Source organism: Anguilla rostrata, chromosome 18 (genome assembly GCF_018555375.3).
Source record: "Anguilla rostrata isolate EN2019 chromosome 18, ASM1855537v3, whole genome shotgun sequence".
Classification (NCBI taxonomy): domain Eukaryota; kingdom Metazoa; phylum Chordata; class Actinopteri; order Anguilliformes; family Anguillidae; genus Anguilla; species Anguilla rostrata.
The window spans coordinates 14,938,466-14,959,510 of record NC_057950.1 but is presented as its reverse complement, the minus strand read 5'-3'; the positions used below and the strand labels follow the sequence as shown (position 1 = coordinate 14,959,510).

General features: G+C 39.8%; 1 protein-coding gene across 3 annotated transcripts in view; it reads left to right on the top strand.

Moving 5' to 3' along the window:
* Positions 1 to 21,045, top strand: part of hpse2 (heparanase 2) — a 100,982-nt gene that overhangs the window by 54,431 nt on the left and 25,506 nt on the right. For 2 of the 3 annotated variants that reach the window (XM_064317223.1, XM_064317225.1), the window contains exons 6-9: positions 2,546 to 2,593; positions 7,983 to 8,076; positions 13,041 to 13,147; positions 13,734 to 13,848. In XM_064317223.1, coding sequence (XP_064173293.1) covers positions 2,546 to 2,593; positions 7,983 to 8,076; positions 13,041 to 13,147; positions 13,734 to 13,848 — 364 coding nt within the window. The remainder of the gene's footprint in view (positions 1 to 2,545; positions 2,594 to 7,982; positions 8,077 to 13,040; positions 13,148 to 13,733; positions 13,849 to 21,045) is intronic. The other variant, XM_064317224.1, reaches the window with a different exon arrangement.

Here is a 21,045-nt window from a genome sequence, read left to right as displayed (position 1 = left end):
TCTGAACATTATCCATAAACAAATTTTTTGAACTGTGAAGATTCTCTAATGTTGTGATAAATGGTTATGGACTTGCAAGAGGATCTGCTAGCATATGGTGTGCATGATGTGGTTACCGTCATGCTTTGTAAAAGAACCTGAAATAAAAAATAAAAAAACATTTAAATAATGAAGTTATTAAAGTTGTATGAAGTCTACATGGTGTTTATTCAAGCAATACATACTATGATTAACAATTTTGTTGTCCACTTGAGTGTCAACTATGCATTCATATTTGATTTATTCCAAAATCACAATCATGTGATTTCAATAAATTTCATAGATTAAATTGGTTAAATATCAATATTTAGACTCTCTGAAATGTGTATGACTTAGATTATAATACCATGAGTGTCATTTTGTGCCTTTCTCGGTATCTCTCAATTTTTTGATTATTTTAAACTAAAACTTCCTTTAGGGAAAGGGAAGTAACTTCACATTTAGAAATTGAAATCAATGATCCAGTGTCAGTACCTGGTTAAAGATAAATGCCATTGGGGAATGTAACAAAGCAAACAATCAAAGTGGCAGTTCAGAAGAAGAGCTAGCTAGTGAGGTGAGGTAATGCTTTGGCTCCACCCCCTCATTGTTGCGTACCCTGCCCTACGTGCTGTGTGCTGTGGATCTGTTCTCTCCCAATTGCATACCCTGCCCTACTTGCTGTGTGCTGTGGATCTGTTCTCTCCCAGTTGCATACCCTGCCCTACTTGCTGTGTGCTGTGGATCTGCTTTCTCCCAGTTGCATGACCTGCCATACTCATTGTGTACTTTGGCAGAGTGGAATGGCTTGAGTGATGGCCACAAGTGCTTTAGCAAGGATCTTCCTCACAGGCAGACGCCACCCCATGCTGCTACCAGTCTCCTTTCAGATGGAAATGATTAATAGCTTCGAGTCTGCAGAAATGAAGTGAAATCTGGGGGACAGAAAAGGAAATGGGGAAGAGAGAGAAAGAAAGAGAGCGATGGCAGAGCGGTAAAGAGAGAGAAATATCACCAGACAATAAGCATTCTGTCCAGAACAGTTTACTTTTGAGATCAGACTCTTTCCCAACCCCCCCCCCCCCCACTCCCCAGTTTGGAAGGGACACTTAAACCAGATGTTTAGGGAGCGCTCAGGTCTTTCAGATACACCCCCCACCAAGTCATGTCAGTGCCGAAATATATACAGAGGTCCCCGCGAGCAGGATATTTGTTCCCAAATAAGGATATCTGTGTTTGTTGGAGTTTCCACAGTCCCCTTGAAGGCCGTGTCATCCCCTGACCATCTCCCCTCACAGACAGTTTATGAAGTTCCAGAGATAACTGTCTGTGCCAGGGAGTTTCGTATAAACACTGAGACTCGGAGAGAGACGGTGCTTGAGCCTGGCTTGCCCTTCGTCTTCAGCACCTCAGACGCTCTGACAAAGTGCAGGCTATTTAGACTGCTGCGCCGCTTCAATTTATTGCTCCCGAAGCATAAATAGCTGCTTAGATTCACACCGGCCTCAGGGAAAGTAAATGGTTTTTAATGAGGACGTGCAAAGAAATGGAGGCATAAGGTTTCTGTTATTGTGTCTTAAATGGACCTCTGACATGTCCTTCCCTAGGCCTGTGAAAATTCCCACGGTGGAAGAAAATAAAAAATAAATTCCTTTACATTTTACAGGCAGGTGCCACACTGTTTGTCTGCTTGTACAGTTTTTCCTTCCCAATGTGAATATATTCAGATTTGTTCAAATAAATATCTAAATTTATACAACTAGTTAATTTTCAGTTTTGATTGAAGCCTAAGAATTTCACCCAGGATCATTTCACTGACCCCCTATTATTTTTGAACTAAATTATATTGCAAATTATAAAATCCAATGTTTTAAAAATTTCAGTGTAACGTACAGTGGCCATTTTCTTAGGTGCACCTATCTAGTACCAGGTAGAACCCCCTTTTGTCTTTAGAACAGCCTTAATTCTTTGTGGCATAGATTGAACAGGTGCTGTAAATGCTAATTAGAGGTTTTGATATACGCTCACTCAACAGTTTTGTTTTTTTTGTTTGTTTTTTTTTTACATTTTTCAGCCACACGTTCATGCTGCAGATCTCGCATTCCACCTCGTCCCAGAAGTGCTCTATTATATTTTGATCTGGGGACTATGCAAGCGTTTGGATAACTGAAATCACTGTCATGTACATGGAACCAGTTTGAGCTGATGCATTTGGGAAAACAACAATTAAACCTCTTCTCCATGTCTGCATGCTTTATATTGAGTTGCAGCCACATGATTTGCTGTTTGGAGGAGCAGGCTATTTGCATTAATGAGCAGGTGTCCCTAATAGTGCCCACTGAATGTATATAAAAAGTAATATATGTATTATTATATTGTGACAGGGCACAGCTAACACATATTTGTTTAAGTATATAAATGATCACATTACACTATATGTAAAGTTACAGCATGAGAAACATGTTTTTGTGATTTGTCAATTTACAGTGTTTTGCAACTGAAGCTAAATTTTACTGTTTATCTGCAGATTCATGAAGAATGCTGGGTCTATCGTTGATGCAGTTACGTGGCAACAGTAGGTATTTTACCCTTTTTCTATTATTTATAAACTTTTACTCTTTGTTTTGCTATTTCTGTTATAATCATCTCTGTATTATTTTACATTTATAGTAACTATCATGTTAATGGAAACATGAAAACAACTTTTTTGCAAATTCAGATATTGAATTACTAAGTTTCTAAAATATTTAGAAACTTAAGAATTTTTATTTTTACCACTCTGGACCCTGATTCATAATGGGTTTTTTTATGTGTAGAGCAATGCCAGCAGGTGAACATAACATATAGTATGCAGAGTTATCCTGTGAGACTTAGGCTGTCAGTGTCTGGTCCACAGACCTCAGAGTATTGCCGTTTTTATTGTGAACCCTACTTTCTATGTAATACATTTTGACTCATGTCTACAAAACCCTTAGCTGAAATTAACATGCATGTATAGCCTATACAAGTATCATGCCATGAGTACACTACAGACCTTCAAGCAAAACAAAATGTTATGGTTTAACCTTTTCTATAGCTATAAAACACTTGCATTCTGTGTTTACAGAACATTGTTATATATGCTACTTATGTATGAACTGAAAACTTCTGTAACTAATTTGAATACTGTTCTGTGCTCTTGTGAAATATAATTACATATGAAATTTTGATTATAATGGCCACTTTGCAGAATACAAATAATAATGCAAACTCAATGGGACAGAGACAACAATAATGCAGACTCAATGGGACAGAGAACAAATATGATAATTGATAACATTTTTATACATCTATAGGTAATCTTATGATATATACATTTTAATATAATTTATATAAAACCTTAGGAATCTCACTCTGAGAATCCAAGTTAATACCCTTTCTATCCAGCATCTAGCTGTGTGCATTTTGTAGCCTTGCATGAATTGAACCAGGTGTGTTAGCTTCTGGGTACTTCCCTTAAAAACCAATTACAATTTGCAGATGCCTTCTTGCTTTCTTTGATGTATTGGTTATATATGTAAGTACATTCCTGGGAGTATTAAAGAGAGAAAAAAATCTGTAAATTATTATAACTAGTCACCATTATCTGATTATCTTGAAGGCATTACCTTTGCTAATCTGCTAGTGCCTAATCCTATCTAACAGGTCTGCCTGATTTGTGTGACTAATGCATCAGAGCTGTACTGCAGGGGGAGTTTAGCAGATGGCTTCTGAAAGCACAGGGCCATCCTTCACTTATGTCCGGTCTGTATGTCTGAAAACCACAATATTAACATACTTTGGCCTGGATTCAATCAACATTTGTCCTTAACTTTGGCTCTTGATTAAATTGAGGTTTTCCTTCCGTTATGTATACAAGCACAGTCTTAAGAGCTCACTGTTAAAATAATTTTACTTCTGTGAAGAAAAAAAAAACACTGGCATTCAGCTGAGAGTCCAAGTTAATGATAAATGTTGGTTGAATTAGTCTGGCACATATAGTTAATGTATCCTAAACTGCATAGTTCAATACATGCTATACAAGTGTCCATATTTGGCCCATTCAGGCAATTCATTTCTATCCACTAGAGGGCTGGGAGAAAATAAGTACAATAGGTAGCCCCCATATCTGTGAAACTATCATTCTTGTATGTAAGCATTTTCTTTCATGTCTACTTCTTTCAGCTGTCTCCTTTTAATATATTTTCTCCTTTTTTGGAAAACACTGTTAACCACATTGTGTTTTTTTGTTTGTTTGTTTGTTGTAATTGTTACATTATTGTTACTCCTCTATTGAAATTGAGGAACTTAGCAGAGAAAACAATGCAGCTGTTAACTAGACGCTTGATATTTACAAGAAAAATGACTATTGTTTGTGTTTATTTATATCATTTTTTTTGGCAAGGCATTTCCTAATGACAAATACAACATTTGAAACCATTGCCCCCCTGTAGAATGTAAGCCAGTACACTCAATGTTTGTGCTATATTACATGTGCATGTAGTGATTTAGCCAATAATTCAATTTGGGATGAGGGAGGGAGTTCACACAGTACAACTGACATACCCCCTCAAAAAAAATAAGACACAAACACACACACTGTCCTTACAGTCTACCACAATATTACATTTCAATAACACTTACAGGACTACAGTATTAATAAGTAGAACCTTTCTTATTATTATTACTTCATAAAACCAAGTCTATGCATCTCGTCTTTGTGCAAAAACATCCAGCTTCTCCTCAGCTGTCACTTCAACGTTGCTGTGCATTTAATGTATTGATTGGAATTTCCTGCTGGTGGGGAAAGTTTATTTATTTGTGGAGCATAAATCCAGAATGAGTGACCTCAGTTTTTTTAATCAAAAGAACTGGCACCCATCTCTCTGTAAATTGGCCTCTGTAAACCTTGTGTAGCATCCCCTAGTGGTGCCTGAAGGTCCTGTTTAAAATTGGCATGTGCAGGGAGATGCATTGTTTTGTGTTTAGTTTGGTTAAATGGCATTCATTTTGTGCTCAAGTGCCTCACCATGGGAAACATTTTTTAAAAGTCTGATTATATCTTGGTGTATTGTTCAAAATACCTTAAAAACATTGGCAAGGCCTCACTTGTACTTTTACAATAAGCCTGCAATTCATTCCAGAATGGTAAAAAGGCTTTTATTTTTACGCCAAAGGATTTTATATATTCATGAGTTTGTGTCATCGCTGCATGGTTTTTATGCTTGCTATTTAAAATTTTATTCCATGAGAAAAACAGATTGGTGGAAGATATATTGTGTTTGAGATGACTCCTAGTTGGATTTCACCAAGAGCACTTTTTAAAATATGAATCGTTTTGTTAGATTGTCTCAGTACAGCTGGGTGTCCTCTTGCGCTGTTGGTCAGTGTGAGATGGTGCCTCTGGCAGGTCCTGAGATGAGACTGTTGTGCCTGCTCTCATTACTGAACTTCAAGACGAATGAGATGATTGTGACTGTCTGTTTGAGCTCCATTCAGGCAGGTCATCTAAAGTTCCTTGTTTCACAACATGAAGAAGTGCAGATGGTTGTTTGCCAAAATTCACAGCTAAGAAAATATCCAATACAAACTGAGAAATGTTCACTGACATACAGATAGGATAAAGGGTTTACTGACTGCATCTGACTAATCGATCACTTACTGTACTGTTAGGGTATCCCTGTGTTACCACACTGATCATATCACTGATCATTACCACATATCACACGAAATCAGTATTGACAAGAGACATGCATATGTACTATACAAATTATTTTTGGGTTGTGAAAGTGGCCCAATTGGCAAGTGTGGCCTCATTGGGTTGTGTATGCAACACAATTATCAATATTGATTCTACTGTGACTGGTGTAGGGGCATTAGGGGTGCTGGTGGTCTTTAAGTAACTCCAAAGCAGCTTGTCCATTGTACCTCCAGAGGTTTTGCATATATGTAACACATATTTTCTTCAGAAAATCTTATTTCCATTTAGAATTACTTACTCTATTATGTGAGGACTGTGTTCACCAGCAATATTAATGTGCACAGCCTTTGAAAACAGAGTGCTGCAGTGTGTGTTGGAGTTGCTTTAGTAAGCCAACAAACCTATAATGAGCTGTAATGACCCAGGTGCCATTTAGCTTGTAATGCAACAGAAATGTCAGCTTATTTATTCTAAATTATGAGCCTGTAAATTTGATTCTAACAACATCCGTCACTACAAAGGCTTGTTTAAAGGGTAATTACAGCCAGTGTGCTAATTTGAGGATGTACTGAATTGGCATATGCAATAAACAGAGAACCCCTGTGTCTCTGAGCTATCGTAGTAGGGCAGGGACAGCCTTAGCCTCATCATGGGTCTGTCCTTGAAAAGATATGTAACTGTGGGCTCATTAACACTGAGCTCAGCCTTAATTAACACACAAAGACAGTGTTGGAGTGTTTTAACCTCCCAACAAACACAACACACTCAAGGGCAAAGTCAAACCATATGCTCACAAGTCACCATCAACATTTACAATAATGAACTTCAACATTTACAATAATGAACTGGGATCCCAGGGTCCTTTAGTCAAACATAAGGTTGAAGACTGCCTGACGTTCCTGAAATGGCAGGTTATTCACAGGGTCAGATCTTAACAGCCAAACATACAGATCCTGGCAGGATGAAAGGAAGGATCATTAGTTCAGTCTGTTTTCTCCAAATGTGGTGTCAAAAAAATTTAGGGATTGATATGATGATGCCTGGGGGAAACGGTCTTTCCCCTCTGATTCCCCAACTGTGGTAATCTCTTGGTTTGTGGCACTTACTGTTAAGAGCGACACACTTTCACTTGGTGACTTTACTGTGGAATCCAAAGCCTTGCTTGTCTTTAATCTTCTCCTGACAGACTGATCTTGTGGTCTTCCTGATGTAATGAAGTAGCAGTCCAGTTAAATTCCTTATTTCGCCATAATTATAGACTAAAGAGTAGAAATTATCAGCCCATTTTTTAAATGATTTCAAATGTTTTGTGTAAATCAAGACCTAATGTTTAGAATCTGCCACTCTGGGATCAGGTTTCTCATTCTGTGTCGGTTTTTGTCCATTTCTGTGGCCAGCATTGTTTTGTTTGAGATGTGTAATAGAGATACTCGCGGAACAACCTAAAAATAATGTGTGGGGAGCGAAGGATGACTTCCTGCAGAACAAGAACCAAAGAGAGAGATTTGTTGCCTCTGCAGTTGTGCAGCTGAAGCCTAAGTAGAACTGTAAATTGTGGGGCCCAATTCTCGGGAGGACAACAACTCACAAGGCCCTCTGATAATTTGCCCAAAGGATGGTCACCATGGTGAGAGAGCCTATCCTGGCCTCTCCAGATGGTCATCCCTGTGCTACTCCATCCCATACACATCTCTGCCTTGACCTGAGCTTGGCCAGGAAAGGAAGAGAGAGCTCTGCATCTTGTCACTGCCTACTCTCATGACATCTTAATTCACATCACAGACTAAATCTGTTATTAATCAAAATTTGAACTGTTCCATTCTGTAACGCATATGAAAGGCTTTCCAGTGGTTCCTTTGTTATTATATAAGAATAATGGTGGGAAAGCAAGGATGCCTCGTTTACTACAACAATACAGAGGTTAAGATTTGCCACTGGTTTGTATATATAACCTTTCTTTTGCTCTGAACCTAGTGAACAGTGACCTTCATGACTTGGTAATCCTATTTGTGTGAATTACTTTTGCCAAATGTTTGGTCCAGGTGTGTTTATTTAGTCTATTCATGTGTACATTATTTTCCATTAAATATCTTCAACTGGCCTTCTGAATTTATTTCTCAATACGCCTTGCCACTGTTGCCATTTTAATCTGAGGACAAGGTTGTCTCCTGTGGTAAATTCTGATTGTGGCTGTGTGACCATGTCATGGCCTGTATCAAGATCTACAGCAGTCTGTCTCCCTCAGTTACTATATGGATGGGCGGGTGGCTAAAGTGGAGGACTTCATGAAGACGCGGCTGCTGGACACACTGACGGAGCACATCACTAAGGTACTGAAGGTGAGTCAGGTCCTCAGTATCAACACAGGACAGAGCTTGTACTTGCAGGACAGGCTGATAACAACACAATGATGACCCCTATCTCCTGAACAGACAGGCTTAGTAAGAGTAAAGGAGATGTCTTGCTAAGATATATTATCCTTAAAATTTATTACAATATTTTTTATTTCAGTCTTTGTAGAAATGAGGCAGAAAAGAAACATTTACTTAACCCTTGTGTAATCTTCATATTATGTTTTCATCTCATGTCCACTGGGTTAAAATGACCCACCCGCTCTGGAAATTGGTACAAAAATCATTAAGATTTCAATGTATTTTATTGAACGGAATCATAGAAATTCTTAAATGTTTGGTATTATTTTAGGAAGCATTTGAGCATTAGGAAGCATCAAGCATATGGCTGTGTATTTCTCTTCAGTATAAGTTTGACAGTATGCAAGTCTGCAAGCTTGAGATTTATAGATTGATTTCTTGTAGATTCGGCGCATTGTGCAGATTGTGTTTTACAGTCTTCTTTGGGGCCGGCAGACAATGGAAAGTTTTCTCACTCCTTGTGGTAGCTGAAATGGTGTGTTTCCTGTCCCCTGGCGAAATCAGTTTTTTCTTGTGAGAAACAGAGTCATAGGTGGTGTGGGAGGAGGGGAGTGCTGCACATGCAGGAGAAATTTTTTGTTTTGTCTGAGTTCAAGCATGAGCACATGTTTTCTCTCTCTCTCTCTCTCTCTCTCTCTCCATCTTTGTCTCTGTCTCTCTCTCTCTCTCTAACTCTCTCTCTCTCTCTCCATTGCATGTCAAGTGATGTTAAAGTTTAATTTAAAGCACCGAATGAGCCCCACAAGCTCTTGCATCACCCAGGGTATGGGAGGGTTCAGCTGCTTAGGGTTCCATGTTTCATCCCTCTCTAGTGACCCCTGCTGGTTGATCACTTGCCCGATGACTGTATGCCAAAAGCTGTATATGAGATGTCTTCAGCTGACTATGCAAGATTGGCTGTGGGCTGCAGTTTGAAAAGAAGCAGGCTGGTGTACACCATGTGTTTTGCTCAAATAGTTCATTGGACATTCCAAATTAGGGTGGGACTTGGATATGTTGAGTTGACAACTTGAGACTTGGCTTATCAAAATTGACAAATTGAAACTTGGCTTATCAAAATTCTTGAATTGACTTGGATAGTCAAGAAAGACAAGTCGTAACTTGGACTTGATGTTCGACTTGGCCAAGATGACTTGTGTTTTGACTTGGCCTAGGAGACTCAAGATTTGTTTTAAAAATTAAAGCAACCATAGGGAAGCATTGATTTCAGGAGTGGGATGTTGAAAGGTCATTGAATCTTGTAAAATTTTTTCAAAGTTCGTATACGTTCTTCAAAAAAATTAAAAGAAGATTACTGAATTTTTGAAGATGACACCTAAACCTATTATGGTATAATGCATGTTTGTGCATGTCTGTAATTCATTTCATAACTGCAGGGTGAAAAAAATACCCAGAAGACAGGCTGCTGGGTGGCTTATTCCCATTAGGCCAGTAGCTCCATCAGGCAGAGCAGAATTGGTGTTTGTTTTGGCCACGGTATGGCAGTGTTCCGTCAGTTAGGGGTCTGCGTTTCATCGCTCTCCAGCAACCCCACGCTGGTCGATCGAGTGTCCATGGAATGCATTTCAAAGCCGCACATGTAAGGTCTTCTTCCAGCTCCACTCTGTGCAAGCTTGGCTGTAGGCTGCGGTGGGAAAAGAAGCAGCTGGCAACACCACTTGTTTTGGAGGAGAACCGTGGATGTCTACACTCTCCCAAAATGGCAGTGGGGTTCATGCATTAACGCGACTGGACCCTATTGCAGATAATTGTATATTTCAAATTTGGGTGAAAAATTGGACATCTACCCACTATGGGTACCAAATTTATATATTAAACATAATTAACAAATAAATAAATACCCATGAGACAATATTTGTACCCTGATGGTGTTTTGCTTTTTATAAAAATATAAAAATGTTTAACTTTTTCTAATGGTAGGGTCACTCCAGGAAAAGTCTTCAAATTTTATGCTGAAAATGTTTAACTTGGGGGTTTTCACTGCTGTTAAACTCAGATAAGGGTCTGGTTTGACCTGAGGACAACAGGAAGGTTAAATTTCATTACTCTTATTTAAGGGCCAAGTTTTTTCACTGAAGAAAAAAATCATTTGGATATTTGGATGCCGTCTCCTCTTCTCTATTTTCTTTCCTGTGTGTTGCCCTCAGGATCCAAAAACAAAAGCTGAGGTGATGGATCAGATTTTTACTGGTGTTGGCCCCCTAGCGCCATAGTGTAGGCTTCAGTGTAGGCTAATTATAATAGTGCGTCCGGGCTATGGAGGTAATAAACTCTGTCTTGCTCTCATTAATGCTCAGTCTTATTATCCCTGCCTTAAGGGCCGGCGGGAAGCTCCAAGCCAGGCCTTAATAAGCTTCAGGCTGGCCTGGTCACATGGGCCAAGTGAAGAGAAGTGATCGGTGCCTGTGACATGGAAAGGTGGAGAATGAGGGAGGAGGGGAGGGAGGGTTTACAAGCCTCTCCACAGGATTGCCTACGCACCCCCAACTGGCCTATGGGAATGGAAACTGTGTACTCGTCTAATGAGCAGCACCAGGTTTTGCAGCGCATAAACTCTCTTCATAGGGCTCTCTTCGAAGATAATGCGCTGTTATTTTATACAAGTAGATCCACATGTCTGAAAAATAAGTGTCGTGAAGAAGGAGAGGTGTAAATCTGAGTTTCACGGTCCTGTTGTCGGTACTTGTACTGTTAGCTACCAAAAAGAGAAATTGTCAAACATCTGCAGTTTGCCTTGTCAATGCCATAAAACTGATATTCCCCTTTCTTGGGTTTTGTAAATATTATTACCTTTTTGCGTTTTTATTTTTGGCTTGGTCCAGACAGTTTCTGTGTGCAACAAAGGATATTTTAGATATTTTCATAAGTTTCTGATGATATGCTGGTATTGGGGAATTAACAAAAATATATTTCAAGTAACAAAATTAGCTTGTACAATGATTTTATGATCTGATCTGATTGTTCTTCAAAAATAAAGTTTAATCCTATGTTCAGTTGGAACCATTTCCCATGTTGTGCACAACCTGAGAAGGATAGAACTACCAGTATAATATAAAAATGATAATAATGTTTATAAATGTGAAAGAAACATCATAAAATTAACCTGTTCATATGTGCAACCTCTGGAAACAAAACATTTATCACAGATTCCCTGATACTGTACCACCCACTGGATAGCCAGTAAATATGACAGCATTAAACAGCAAATATGTAAAATATCCTTCATTGCACATAAAATCTGGGTTTAATAAAAACATGCACTAAAAATGAAATAATATTTAACAAGTGAACTTTCACTTTAAAGAGACTGAAATAATTTCAAATTTATTAGCAGCTCTATAGTTCTGTTTGTCTGTCAGTCGGTCGGTCGGTCCACAAAAGTGTCCCACACTGTAGCGGCCACAGTTCTCGCCCCAGGAGGCTGAAATTTGGCATGGACGTTGGTCATGACCAAAGGTAGAGTTGAGCAACTTTCAGGCCGATTGACCAAGGGAGGGGGGGGGGGGGTCGTGGCGATGGGTGTGGTGTATCACAAAAAGGCACATAACTCCCGAATGGAACATGTATAGGCCTCTAGCAGCTTGTCCCTTGCTTACAGTGAGCTCTAGTTGCTCAGTCAGCTTGGTTTTAGAGCACAATAAATTTCCCAGGTTAAGTGCTGGCCCAGAACGAACTCCTGAGTTACAAGCCAATAAAGTAAGCCCGTGAGTTAGCGCTGGGGCATACACAACTTCCTGTGGCCTGAAGCTGTGAGATGACTTCGTATTCATACAGTTTTTCCCCATCATAATATGCACTGAATTAAAATTTGTAGTACGGTTCATAGTGCTAGTGCACCTAGAATTTCTGTTACAGCAGCTGACCTGACCACAAAGACAGCTTCTCCATGAGCTTTTGTTCATTTTCTGCTTGACTGTCAGTCCAGGTGGGCTGGAAAGCCAGTTCTCATCATAAAACATTCACATGTTCCTACAGCCGTTAAACATTAGGCTGAATAGCCTTGTGCTAATGGCGAGGGGAGCTAGTGTCTGCCAGTGCTCGTTGATTTTCCACAGCCACTTCTGGGCTTCAACAAGGCTTTAGTCACACCTTGTCTGAGTCTGTGTTTTTTTCCCCTTTTAATCCCCTTGGTCTTCCTGGGGTCAGTCCGGGTAAATGGGTGGGGGCATGGACAAGGGTGCTTGTCATCAAAATATGGATGTCAGTGGCATTAGTGGACAGTGCTCAATAGAAGTATGGTGTTAACATAAAGTATGCATTCAGGATTTAAAGTGATATTTGTGCCTCCAAGACCTAACAGTGGCTGAGGCCAGCAGTCAACCTACACTTTATTAATCTGTTTTCCTAATTTACTAAACAGAAGAATATCATCTTACTCAATTTGTTGCAACTGCTAACATTAGAATTAACTATGTCATTGGGTAACAGTATTTCATGCAATTAATTCTACAATAACCTGGTTAAAATAGTTAGCCACAGCACCTCTGCTTCATGAAGATCATCCCCGGTTAAAATGTTCATCTCACCACACTGTATATACAGTATAAAGTTTCTTTGTGCTGCAATAACATTCAAAAGTTGGATAGTAAGCATAAAAATCCTAACGTACAACCAGCAAATGTCAGACTACTATACTAATATTCAAGCAAAATAAAAAAATACAAGCTTCATTTGATTAAATTCAGCCCAGTCTTTGGGATGAGACATGAGGCACATTCGGCCCAAACTGTACTAAGCTACTGCAGGCTTAATGTGACTGGCATGACTATAGAAATACAACATAGGTGAACTATTTCTTGGAGTTTCTTTAGGCTTGACCTGGTAGGCGTGACAACAATAGTGTGCTAATGTGAACTGGTCCTCTGTCCCAGGTTGTGAAGACACACACTCCTGGTAAGAAGGTGTGGCTGGGTGGAGTGGGGCCAGCATGGGCGGCGGGCACCAACAATCTCTCAGATACATACGCAGCGGGATTTCTGTGAGTACCACACCCTAGGGCCTAAACTTGCTCATCAAAACTGAATTCAGTGTGTCAGGTTTTAGCATTTAGCAGACACTTTTATACAGATTGACTTGCATGGCTTTAGGACATTTTTTCAATGCAATCCATTTATGCAGCTGGGTATTTCCTGAAGCAATTCACATTAATGACTTGCTCAAGGATACAACTGCAGTGTGTTCCCTGGGAATCACAAATACAACATCCCTAAACATTATACTGCAGTACTACTGCTGTTTTATTTGTGAATTCATTCCAAGCCTGCACACACTCAGTACTCATATTCAACGCCTTAAAGGGATATTTCACTTTGGTATAGCACATTCATGGGAATGAATTAGGAATAAGACCACTGGGAGGAAACGGCGATTCTGTTAACAGTCAGCAGGGACAGCCGATGTTGCTAGTACTCATGCTACTGTATGCAAACACAATGGGGTAAGCTCCACAAAATTACTTGTGCTATACCAAAATGAATTATCCCTTTAAAACACAAAGTGTTCCAGAACACCTAGGCTTCTTCAGTCTTGTTTTTTCATGCTGTCTGTTCCCTCCTTGCATCCAGATGGCTGAACACTCTAGGCATGGCTGCCATGCAGGGGATTGATGTTGTCCTTCGACATTCCTTCTTTGACTATGGGTACAACCATCTAGTGGACCAGCACTTCAATCCTTTACCTGTGAGTTTTAATTATTATTCTATTAGACTCAATATTCTAGGTTTCTGTGCATCTTTTTTTGCAAGTCTTATAATTGTCCTAAATTCACATTTTAAATGCCTTATAAAGTCTTAAATTGTGGCTGACTGTCAGCCCAAATGGGAATCTCCCTGTGTGGTTGCTGGTTCACTTTCCCGCCATGGCACTTTCTGAGCTGATCTTTATCTGTAGCTTTCTGCTTTTCCCCATCTGAACAAACAGAAAGAAATACACAAGGAGAGCAGACCGTCTGTTCTCCTTTTTTAAAAAATAGATATCATCTTTTAAATTCTGTATACAAAGGTTTCGGTGAAAAGAAGTCAGCGCAATCTCTGCAGGGAACAAACTTAAACATATTTCAGTAAATTTTTATGGTGCTTTTTTATTTGCTCAATATCACAGATTGAAATAAGAGTAAATATGGCCGGTGCAAAAGTTTATGCTCCCTTCCAGTTCATCCATTTCAAGGTCTCAAAACTTTAGATTTGTAATCAAACAATTCACATGTGGTTGAAGTTCAGATTGTTAGCTTTTATTAAAGGGTATTGTTATACTTTTGGTGTCACAGCACTTTTTTATACATAGAGCCTGTGGGGTCCAACCTAAATTAAATATAATATTTTGTATAGTATTTGTGCTACACACTATTTATATTTAGATTGTATTTATATTTTTGTATTGTTATCTTTGCTCTGACATTGTTGTTCATTTCGCTCACCCTGTTAATTTACACCGAAACAAAAATAATGCATGCACCTGTGAATGAAAATTAATTCTGGCCAGGGCGCCAAACATTTCTGTCACCTTCAATAAGCAGCAACAGTCCCAGTGCCGTAGAGGCATGGTCGGGTAAAGACAGTCAGGGCAGATTAGGGACAGGTCTCTCTTCTACCTGTTTGCCTGTGTGCTCTAGCACCTTGCAGTTTTTCCCGTGGGAGCTGTTGGTTGAGATGAAAGCCAGTTAATGGTGTTGAATGCTGGGGAGCTGGGGAGTGCTGTAGTGAAACATTAGTCCTGTGTTAGAGGCATAGCCACCCCTCCCCTTTGGCATGTGTGCCCCCTGTGTGGAACAGCCAACCGCTGAGAGACGTGTAACATGAGCTCCCAGCATTCCATGGGCAGCCACCAAAGACCTACAGTCAGTAATGTCACTGTCCAGCCCTGACACAACCCCCTCCTTTCCCAAAAAAAACCCAGGTTTTACTTCTAGTATTGTCCATCTACTGCCAGCATATTACTGGCTGGGTCACACAGAAATTGAAATCGACTCTACAGGTAGTCATTGAAACTGTTTGGACTGTGCGCTGTACACCACTGCTGCCTACAAAGCCTGGGAGGAGCATTGGCAAAACAAAAATTGCTAATCGTGCAGATTAGCAAATACTTAAAATTAGTTAATACCTTATTTACTTTACCACTGTATTTAACTCTCTATAACAAATACATCTTCACTCACTAATTGCCTACAGTTTATTTCTAATGTGACAATTACTGTACACATTCTAGAGCAGATTGACTGTCTGGATTAGGAGAAAGTTGTTTTTTTTCCCTCTCCTAGTTAAACTCAGTATAAGGCAGGAGTAGCTCCACATAGAGCCAGCCAGCGCACAGGGTTTCTTTCTAGTCCTGCTGTCTCTCCTTTAGTCCTTTCATGATTGAATGGGATATTATATTGCTGCATTGCCATTGCCATTCCTCAAACAAGGACAGATTGCTCCTGGTGTTTCTGATCCTGTGGTTTTGCTGATGCACACTCTTCCTTTGGGTGCACAGGTGAGACTACTGTAATTAGTGACATGTAGTCAGTTTTCCCGCAGTGTGTCAGTGTCAGTTTCCAGGCACATCTTTGCAGAATTCTTGCAAACTTGGCCACATGAAAACTTTGCCAGGCATGCCAGGAATCGCCTCTAGGTGTGTGGGGATGTGTTTTCTTAGTTCTAAGTCCCTACCATATCCAAGATGCCTATTGCTGCCTGAGAAGTTCTAGGTGCATACATTTTTCATGGGGATAAAGTTAATTTAAAAATGCCTATTGCTAAATTCCATGCCTGCACTCTCTAATTTCACCTAATTTTTAATCAATCCTTGTCAAACTACATTGCAAAAAGTGAAATGGCAAGTTCTAAGTATCTTTGCATGGTCTGGTGTGTTAAAACCAGTAAACATGCTGAAATGAACATTGTCATTGACATTGAACATTGATATTGTGTAAGATGTGTACTCTGCATTTTTATTTATTTATTTATTTAACTGTATAATGTGAACTTGGAAAATCTATTTTTGTGTGCGAACTATTACTTTTTTTTCCATTTACAGTAAGTAAGCATCATGCCCATGCCCATGAAACCCAGTGGATTGAACACAGCTCTTAAATTAAAGTGCCAGTCTCTCTAGTCGAGGAATTTTTTGTTTAAAATTATGTAAACAAGCAAACTAACCTTCAGGCAAGCTGATGAGCCTTGACAGAGTACTGACTCTCGTCCCTGTTTTTTTTTTTTTTTTTTGGTGCCATAAGACACCAAATTTTTACTTCCTGGCAGGGATAGTAGTAGCACCTTACTTTGTGGAGCATACATGTTTATTAGGAAAAACATGCAAGAGAGTTTCCTGGTAAGCTGCCCTTAGCAAGAGCTCTGCATAAATGCATTTCTGCCAAGTTAATAAAAATGATTTATAAAAGAGTTTCTGCTTCACAAAAATAACGTGTAGAATGTCTCACTTAACCCAAGGCCATGAGTGAGGAAGCAGTGTGCTTAATCTGGTGGGATTTACACAAAAAATGTTTTGAAAATATTTTAGATTTTACTTATCTTCTTCTTGTAATTCACATGGCAGCTGTAAAAATACAATAGAAGTGTGCATTGGTTATGTTAAAATTGAACATCTTAATCTACAGCAACATGAGGTCTCTAAATTGTGAGGCTAAAAACGTGCATGTTTCTGAGGGCCTGCGTACATGTTGCAGTCCTTTAAAACAAAATAATTTTATTTTCTGATGAAGATATGTTGCAATTTTGTGGGTTTGACATTTTCTTCAACCACCCTGGTCCGTTTTTTCAGTTTGTTCCAGGAGCATTCCCCCTGCTGGGATCACAATGCTTTTAACATGGCTGGGTGTCTGAGGAAGCAGCCAGGCATCCCACTGTGAGAATTCCTAACAGCCCCAACCTGTCAGCTTGGAGGCAAATTTATGTCCCTGTCTGTTCTCTTTAATCCCCCATACAGGACAACACTGGACCCAGCCAAAACCAACCCCCCCCCCCCCCCCCCACACGTGGCCAGCCGGCCCAATTCCTGCCTCACCCCTTCCTTTTCCCCCCAGTCACTCGGCCCCTGTATCTCTCTAGCAGTATCTGTGCCATCCCTCCTGTTGGGTCATAAAGCAAAGGGGTGCACCACAAAAAGAACATCCAGTTTTCTTTGATTCAAAGCAACTGATGTCAAAACCAGAACACATTTTACCCACCCTGGAATTTTTTCCTTAGAGTTAAATTAGGAAGTCTTTGAAATAGTAACCTGATCATTTTCAAATGTATTTTCCTCGTGCACTCATTAATGGTTGTTCTTGGGTGCCATTGTGGTGGTTCCTGTGTTGAACTCTGTGATTTCTCTGACTGTTAACAGGTCTTCTTTTCTGCAAGAAAAGCTGTGGTCTTCAGAATCTTTTAGGAACTGGTTCTTGTTCTGTGCAATATTCAAGCAGGAATTGCTTTGACTTTAGCACTTGCTGTTTATGAAAGCCCCTGGGAAAAAATAAACATTTTGCTCTGGCTTCGATGTTTAGTTGTACAGTTTGAGTACAAACGAATTCATTTCAACTGATCATGAATGAAAATCTAGCTTAGTCAATTATTCAGTGCTTCAGTTCTATATTATAGCTCTTATCTTTATTTGTTATATATAGAACTACATAACATGAAAAACCGTGTACATTTAGTTTATATAATGTGCTATATCTGTGACCATGCTTTTTCCACTGTCTGATTTTGTACCCTGCCATTCACTACTATGTGTCTCTCTAATCGCTGTAGTTCAGTAAGAGAGAGATCACACTAAATGTGTTACCAAGCTCCACCTGTGTTGATTTAAAATCCACCTGCGTTCAGCTGCATAATGTTATGATGACCAAGGAACTGCCTGTGGAACTTCGAATTGAAGTTGTTAGGAGGCAAAAAGCTGGAGAAGGTTATAAAAAGATTGGAATAGCTTTGAACCTCCCTAGGAGCATTGTCCATTGTATTCACTGTTCATTGTAACAAAATGGAAAGAATATGGCGCAATGTAGACAATGCCATGGTCAGGCCATCCTATCGAGCTGAGTTGCTGGGTGAGAAGGGAATTGTCAGAGAAGTGACCAAGAGACCAGTTACAACACTGACAAAGTTTCAGGACTCATTGGTTGAAATGGCAGAAACACCACAGGTCAACAAGCTCTTCTGCATTTCACACATTTGGCCTCTTTGGGAGAGGGGCAAAACGGAAGCCACTTTTGAGATACACCAACATTAGGTCATGCCTGGAATGTTCCTGAAGCCATGTGACAGACCTCTGGTGAGACTAAAGTTGAGTTTTTTTGACCAAAAATTAAAATGCTATGTTTGGCATAATCTGCACACAGCCCATTCCCCAGGTAACACCATCCCTATTGTCAAGCATGGTGATGTTCATAGTATGGTGTTGTTTTTCGCCACCCAGCTTGGTATCATAGCTTGGTATAGCAAGTACTGTGTGCTGGTGATGTTGCTGAATTTTTTATTTTTTGCTGGAGGAGGGCCAAGATGTGTGGATGTCAATCCAACAGGCGTTCCTAAATATGAGTGCAGAAACATCACTTAGTCAAAGTACAATGATATGGTTAACAAATGTCACTGAAAATGGATCATTTTTCTGTTTAAGTAAATTCAGCTCAGAAAATCAGAATTCCTGTGTATCACTCATACCACCAAAATCAATTGACTGTAGCATCAGCCAGGGAGGGTTTCAATTTGCAGGGTATATCCCCAACTTATCAGGCAATACCAAATGCTCTGCTGCCTGTTTGCGCCAGCTGCCTGAGATGTGCAGTCCTCTGCAGGATAAAAAAAATAGTGGCATCTGGCTGCACACTTGGCTCTGCTTTCTGTGTTCATAAACGCTTTGTCATGCTCTGCACTGGAGAACTGCCTCAGCTTGCACTCGTGAGGTTATGAGCTGCTGTGTTACACTGTAACAATGCCTCTGCTGTTGTTGAGCAGTAATGCTTCAGATGTTCAATAAACTGTCCTGAGGACCAGCTTGAGAGGAGGGCACTTCTGTAGACTGTCAGAGAGTACAACAATGGCAGCTCTCAGTGGTTCACAGTTTTCGGGACCGAACTGCCAAACGTATTTTAGGTATGAACACATTCATATAAAATGCATTGAAATGGAAATACAGTGCCTATTTTTTTGTATTTTTTTGTATTTTAAACATCTGTTATAGGTCATGGGACTTTATTTGTTTTTAATTCAATATTCTTCAAGTGAATCATATGTATTGAAATGTTCTTTGATTGCATCCTTTGCAACCTCACTTATTTTGGGTTTCTTTGTTTTTCTGCCCAGGCTTAAGAAAACATTCCAGAACTCTGTATGTTGTGGTCCAAACTAGTACTCTCTGTGAGTCTAGAGATAGTTCAAATGATTTTCAGTTCGATAGCATCTGCTTTCTTTATTGAATTTGCAAGAACCTGACACTTCAGAAGTGCATTTAGTTTGAAAAACCTTTTTCTTCTACTCATGTGAAGAAGAAACTTTCTGAAATCGTCTACAAATGGAATTATATTACCAGAATTTTTGTAGCTGAGGCAGACCTGTCTTCAGTCTCCTTGAATATAAATAGACAGTGCTATACTACCATTAGATAAAGGGACATTTCTCTTCTCTTGCAAATGGCTGTGCTGTGTTTGAAAGGACAAGGTGTTGGTCTCGATAAATCTAGTTACACATGCCATACATCTGAATACCTCTGCCCTAAGCCTGGAGAAAGCAGTACAGTTCACAATTATAAATCCACTTTTCAGGCCGTTACGTGTTAATGTTTTTCTAAAGAATCAGATCAACTCAGTGAAAGTGGGTCTGAAAAAGGTGAAGACAGCATTTCACGCACAAGCTGTGCGACACAGAAAAGTGGTTGAACAGTGAGGAGAGGTGCGTGTCAAATAGTTTATTCAACCAAAAATAAGCCAACATGCAGAAACCTTCTGTGATTAAGTGCACCTCTTGGTTCAGTAGCTTGTAGAACCTTTTTCCAGCAATTACCTGTAGTAATCGTTTTCTGTAAGAGGTTTTATCAGTCTCTTCCATCGCATCAGAGGAATTCTGGCACATTCCCCAAAACTGCTTCAGCACATCGATGCTTGAGGGTGTTTGTTGAAGCACAGCTCTCTCTAGGTCCTGCTACAACATCTCAGTGGGGTCGAGGTCTGTGCTTTGTCTTGGCTATTCCAGAACCCTGATTCTTTTCCTTTTCAGCCATTTAGTTGTAGCTTGACTAGTGTGCTTCAGATCATTGTCCTCTTGCATGATCCACTTTCAACCAAGCTTTTGCTGTCGGACAGATGATCTCACTTTTTTTTTTTGAGAATTATTCTCTCGAGAATTTCTCTAAAGTAATTCATGGTGGACACAATGATTGTGAGGCATCTAGGTCGACTACAAAACAGCCAAAGGACCTGGACAGCCCAAAATCATCATCCTTCCACTACCTTCACCTTCACAATCCCTTGTTGGTCAGCTTTGACTTGTAAACACCGTTCCTCTTCGCTGAGACAGTTACCATGTTTGGCATATGTTGTCATAGTTTTCTACACTGCTCCTTTTGCCATTAGAAATCATTCTGACTTTTTGTGACCAACGTACCTGCAATTCAGGCGGAGACTATTTAGCCTCTTTGGAATTGAATTGTCTCATTTTGCTTTGGAAACTCATGTCAACTTTTATATCTGACACTTTGGGCTCTATTTTCCTGCTGACTTGTGGTATGTTGCATGCTGTTGCACTGGTGAAGTGGTATTTTTATTCTGGATTTTGATGCACATGAGCCATTTGGTAATTTTGAGACTTGCCATGCACAATTTTAGGGCAGCACATAGCAGTTTTTGTGTTGGTCAAGTCAGCGAATGGCACCCTCATCACCCACCTGCTCAGACCTGGTCTACAA